Below are 6,000 nucleotides of genomic sequence, written 5' to 3' on the forward strand. Positions count from 1 at the left end.
AAAAACTTGGACTAAATTACAAATCTGAATGCAACACTGCCTACTGCAACTACCACACCAGCTTATTCCAGGTTTTGCAACCTGTGTGTTCTCACCTGCCGGTAAGAGCCAGTGACTTGCTGCAGCCAGGTCCTCATCATCCAGCTCCTCACTGGCCGGTCCCTCCTCATTCAGCTGGAACACACTGACCTTCAGTACTGACTTCTTCAGGTCAATGACCTAAAGGGCGAAGCAGGTGTGCTCACAAGTCTCAATATCTAGCTGATATGAATCACTTGAATAAAACTAGCTGAATACTACATTTATATATGCAGACACTGAAGAGAGTTACAGGTAAAAAATAGTTTTGTTTTGTTTTGAAGTTTGTATGGTTGTCCCTGAATCCTATTCTGCCATCTGAATCTCACATCAGGGAGACTTGATAGCTTAGCCGCTGCGATATGACTGTCACTATATGTTTTCCTCTAATACACTCCCTGTCATACACTTGTCTCCCTATGTCATTTCCCTCCTTCACTCTCATCTTTTTAAGCTCTTCTTTTGCCAAACAATGTTCCTTGCAAATGACTACATTCGTATGTTACCACAAACCTCTTTTCCTCATCAAATAGTTTGTACACCTGCAACATACTAGAAACAATTTACTGCACATATGCACTGGGATACTCATAGACTGTAATACCATAGACTACAAAGGGTGTGCATGTAGTTGCTGGTGGGTTTCTTTTTTATGTACAGGTCCCTCCCCATGCAGCAAATATGGTTATAATTATATTTTGTTACAACAAATTAGATATTCAGGTCCAGGATTGTCATCACTAAATTCTATGATGCTCAATTTCCTTTGGTTATAATAAAATTTGATATTCACAATGAAAGAAAACCGACAGCTCTGAGGACTTTGTTAAAATGAGTGAGACCTGTAGGCCTACTCTCTTCATACTTTCATACATTATGCTACATGTATTTAGAGGTGAAACATACGTTCCTGAGCAGTCATGACTGATGTTGATATCATAATGCATCAAAACACTTACAGTTTTCCTATTGCTGTTCTGTAGCTCAGTATCACAGATTGCCACTGATATCACATGCTCGGCGAGGAAGGGGTCATCAAACTTTGTCAAGACTGTGTCGCCCACCACTGTTCCATGCTGACGAAGCAGGACCAAAACATGTTCAGAGATTGTTTTTGTTTGGGCTGTGCTGTAGTAGTGAATGAACAAGTCGAAAACAAGCAGGGTTTGACAGAACCTTGTTTATCGATATAGCTCCAGACATACAACCTTCAATGCCAGTTTATATGCATGGTAAAAGTACAAAGAAAAACAGAACTGCTATAGGCTTCTGCACTTTCTCAGGAGACCTAGACTTACCATTAACTTCAATCATCTGCCTCTTATAATACAGCCTAGAAAAATGTACTTACAATAGAATAAGTTAAACTATAAAGGCAGAAAGAGATTATTTTTACACATCAGTAGGCCTTCTGCAGCACCACTCATTATGGCATGAAAATCAAAATAAATCATGAACTTGTATCAGTGTGTTTGTCCTTAAAACAGTTACTAATTCACCACATTGTGGCTTGTAGCTTTAACTTACACTATTTCTTTTTCATCCCCTTTTTGTTTGTTGGCATACACTGTGTGCTAAAAGCTCTGCTGTATGATAATACACAAGTACATAAAAACTATGATATAGTAGATTATTTTTCACAAGAGACACAGATTTTGCATGTTTCAATTCAACTCAACTCAACTCGATTTATGGCTTATATAGATTGTGTAGAGATGTACTAGTGTACCGGTATGAATAAATTCTGTTTTAACAAATGCTTATTTTGCTTCTTTCATTGTTTCCTCTCATCAACATGGAAATTGTGAAAGTTTACACACTGGTTGGATTATTTAATTTGTGTGCTAAGCCTTTACTTGACATGCACATTGTCGTGGATACATACCACACAAATAACCACAACATTCATATGTGCATAATAATGCTGCCACTTATTTGACAGTACAGTGGGGGCACATGAAGTTATTACAGACCTTTCTAAACTGTTGACTTGAAGCAATTAGAATCTGACTAAGTCAGTTACTCTGTCATGTTGTATTTAATCTTTGTTTAAAAAACTAGTGAAACATTTGTAATATGTCTTTGCATATTCTTCTAAAGTTCTAGATAGACAGCGAAACACTAATTTTCTTTAAAAATTGCTTCCAACAAAGTACTATTTAAAAGTACACGGTATTGTTTTTCTACATATTGTAGCATTCTGAAAGTTGACTGTATAGCCTCTTCCAGTAGCACAAGAGTACAATTTTTAGGTACTATATCATGGTAAATTATGGTATAGTAGGTGCCCAACACATTGACATGTACATTAAAACCGACACCCCTCTATTTATAGCATTGCACGTAAAGAATGAACTTTCATGCATGAGACTACACACAGTGGTTTTGCATTCTTCACTGGGGATTTGAAGATGTTAAAATATTACTGAAAAACCTGATAATAAACAAGATCAACAGCAAAACAATGCTATTGTAGATTATAAATGCACATAGGAGAAGCATTACGTGCCTTTCACATGTATTGTCAATGGAGGGTAGGGGTGTTGGTTTCCAAATCATGGCGCAATCGAGGGCGTCAAAACAACAACCCATACGTTCGGAGCAGTTATCTTGGAGCATGTACCGCCAATCGCATTTTCAATGCGCGCCTGTGAATTCAGAGTATTTTCTTTACGTGTGAGTAAAATTTCAGGCAAATTGTGAGATATTCTAAGTATCTATTAATAGAAAAACATTAGGGTGTCGATGTGTCGGACACCCAACTATTGGTACAATGCTTTGCAACTTTCTGTGAAAGGCCTAGAAAGTCTTTCCTAATGTTTATCTCTTCAGTAGAAGCCCAACACTTAACACTTTACCTGTTAGAATGCTGTGTGACTTCAACATAGACAGTCATTCCAGGCTCCCACTTAGGCAGTGCTTCCTCGAGACCCTGAATATTGTACAAGGCCCCAATGCTAGATGGCTGGTTGCTAGCTGGTTCGTGCATCATACCATTAACTTGGGCACCCCCATCTCCACAATACTGAGAGATGCGCTTGGTTTCAATTGCCATCTCTTGTTGGCCCTGAGCTGTGTTCTGTAAGTGTAACTTTTATATCAAACAAGATATAACTTCAATGATTTAATACCTAGAAACAATAAATTTACATTGTCAATGGTGAGTAAACGGCATCGTTAAAATACAATCTGTTGCACCGGTGATCTGATTTCAATTCAAGATAAAAATATGATTATGATTTTAGGCCCTATCATCCTACTAGAGACCCTAGAGAGTAGCCTAACGTCAATTACCGTATAGTCGCCACTTGCATGTATTTCCTATGCACTCCCGGGTTGGCGAACTAACGACAGGCACTGAATTAGTTCGCCGCCCATAGCGCACCACGTATTATTAGCATGTGTGATATACACACACTTCAATGTAGGATGCATTGTGCATCATCGCGTTAGAAAAACTTTGTTAATCTGCCACCACCTGAAATCCATTCGAAATCAAAAACATTCTCGCACTAAAAATGATTTGTCACCTGTTACATATGGTAAAATACATTTGGATTACAATTATTAGTGTTTTTACGGAGGAAAAGGGTGAGTTAGGAATGTCTTTTGAGAGCGATGAAAATCCGTTGCCCCAGCTGATTTCCGATCGCGGCGCGCGTTACATGCTATGTGAATGTCTGGCGACTTTGGGTAGTGGCGACTTAATCGACGTTAGACCTATATAGATTTAAAAAGGACAAGTTCACCTTCATAGACATGTGGATTGAGTGGATAGACGTGTTCTACAGGAATATTGATAGAACACATCAGCAAGAGTTTGAGGAAAATTGGACAATCCGTTTAAAAGTTATGCATTTTTAAAGTTTCTGCTTAGTCACTCCTGGATGAGAAGACTACTACGGCTTGTGATGTCACATGTGTACGACGACATAATGAAAATATAAAGAAAATTATATTTAGATAAAAAGATATTTTCCCTTTTCTCGAATAATTAAGGAACACTTGAACTCCCTCATTTAGAAGGCAAGGGAGAATAAAATTACCCTTAGCATATTTCTGTGACGAGTCGAGGAAATGTGCACATTTTTTTCAAAAAGTAAATTTTTGTTAAATTATCTCATCCTTTAAAAATACGCATGTGACATCATACACTGTAGTCTAACTACACGCAGCCGCTGTCGCGAAGCGACGCGGCTGCACCTGTATTCCTTCGCAGACGTTGTCATTTTTCAGTGTGGTTGTGCGACTCCTTCATGAATATCTTTATTAATCATGGAAAACTAAAATACAAGGAATTATCGTAATCTATGATAATCATTCAATAATAGGTATGCGATTTTTTGTTTAATTACGTCAAAAACTCACCGAAATCTGTGGCTGAAATCAGGTCTGTAAACGTCCTTATTGCTTCACTCCTCATCTGCGTGTTATTTGAATGGCATTCACTCTCGTATACTACAACGTACAAGGTAGGTAGTCGGAGAGCTAGAGGGCGCCTTTTCGACTACCTACGTTGTACGTTGTAGTATACGAGAGTGAATGCCATTCATAATAACACGCAGATGAGGAGTGAAGCAATAAGGACGTTTACAGACCTGATTTCAGCCACAGATTTCGGTGAGTTTTTGACGTAATTAAACAAAAAATCGCATACCGATTATTGAATGATTATCATAGATTACGATAATTCCTTGTATTTTAGTTTTCCACGATTAATAAAGATATTCATGAAGGAGTCGCACAACCACACTGAAAAATGACAACGTCTGCGAAGGAATAGAGGTGCAGCCGCTGTCCCTACAGCGGCTGCGTGTAGCTAACTGTAGTCGTTCTCATCTATATGATCCAGCATAACTATACACAGCCCAGTCGCCGCTGTATTCGCGTAGCGTATTAACAGCGTCTGGTCGGGCTAGATCCAGCATAGACAGAAAGATCCGTCTGTCCGGAGGACTCTTTTATATTTTGCCATTAACGCTGTCCTCCGTAGACAACGGAGGGGATCCGTGAAGCCAGACGTAGTCTCCGCGGAACATTCCCCGACGGACAGATACAGACCGATCTTTCGGTCAAGATCCAGCAGTGACTGTGCAGATACTTTAAAAATTCATGACTTTTGAACGGATTGTCCGATTTTCCGTAAACTTTTTTTTCACTGATGTGTTCTACTAATATTGCTACCTTCAAGATCTAGTATAAAACAGCTGATAAAAACGCGCCAGTAACTGCCCACAATCAAGGCTGCTTTCGTCACCAACCTCCTTCCATTAGGTTCTACTGTACATTAATTCCACTCTGTCGTGATGTCTCTCGATTCATGATTTAAGTTTAAATTCACACTTGATATTGGCCATTGGGGTTGCGTAAAATTTTAATTCTGATAATGCTAACACAATTATGCACTTATGGGACTCAACAAGGGCGCGCCAGACAAGGCACAGTCGGTGGATCGATCGTTTGTCTTATTTCCGAGTTTTTTCCAGTAGATATATGTTCACGACGATGCATCTTCTTTCAGAATATTTAAGAGTTTAAGATAGTATGTAAGGCATGATTTTAAGCACGTTAATACTTACATTATATTTACAAACTTGCAGCAGCGCTGGAGACCGACTAAACAGAAAACAAATTCAAATCTACCGCCACACAATTGTACAAGTGCACTAGGTACAGGTACCGACGATACCGTGGCTGAGAATGGGAGCTAGCTAGCTAGCTAGCTGTGTAGTGAAGAGCAGCCACAGAACTCGGAGCAGCGCAAAGGGTCCTCCTATAAATCATTGACGCAAACTAATGCAAACTGATGCAAACTGACGCACATTAATGCAAACTCAATGCAAACTCAATGCAAACTCAATGCAAACTATTAATCAATAGGGGAGGTTTCTACCACCACGATCGGAGCCTTGTATTGTATAC

General features: G+C 39.1%; 1 protein-coding gene across 1 annotated transcript in view; it reads right to left on the reverse strand.

Moving 5' to 3' along the window:
• Nucleotides 1-5,681, reverse strand: part of LOC140233528 (pachytene checkpoint protein 2 homolog) — a 28,022-nt gene extending 22,341 nt beyond the window's left edge. Inside the window, exons 1-4 of the mRNA XM_072313647.1 lie at nt 5,658-5,681; nt 2,937-3,169; nt 1,038-1,206; nt 96-219 (exon numbers count right to left, since the gene is read on the reverse strand). Coding sequence (XP_072169748.1) covers nt 96-219; nt 1,038-1,206; nt 2,937-3,133 — 490 coding nt within the window. The 5' untranslated portion in view covers nt 3,134-3,169; nt 5,658-5,681. The remainder of the gene's footprint in view (nt 1-95; nt 220-1,037; nt 1,207-2,936; nt 3,170-5,657) is intronic.
• Nucleotides 5,682-6,000: the final 319 nt, after the last annotated feature.

The sequence above is a fragment of the Diadema setosum genome, chromosome 9, assembly GCF_964275005.1.
Source record: "Diadema setosum chromosome 9, eeDiaSeto1, whole genome shotgun sequence".
NCBI lineage: Eukaryota > Metazoa > Echinodermata > Echinoidea > Diadematoida > Diadematidae > Diadema > Diadema setosum.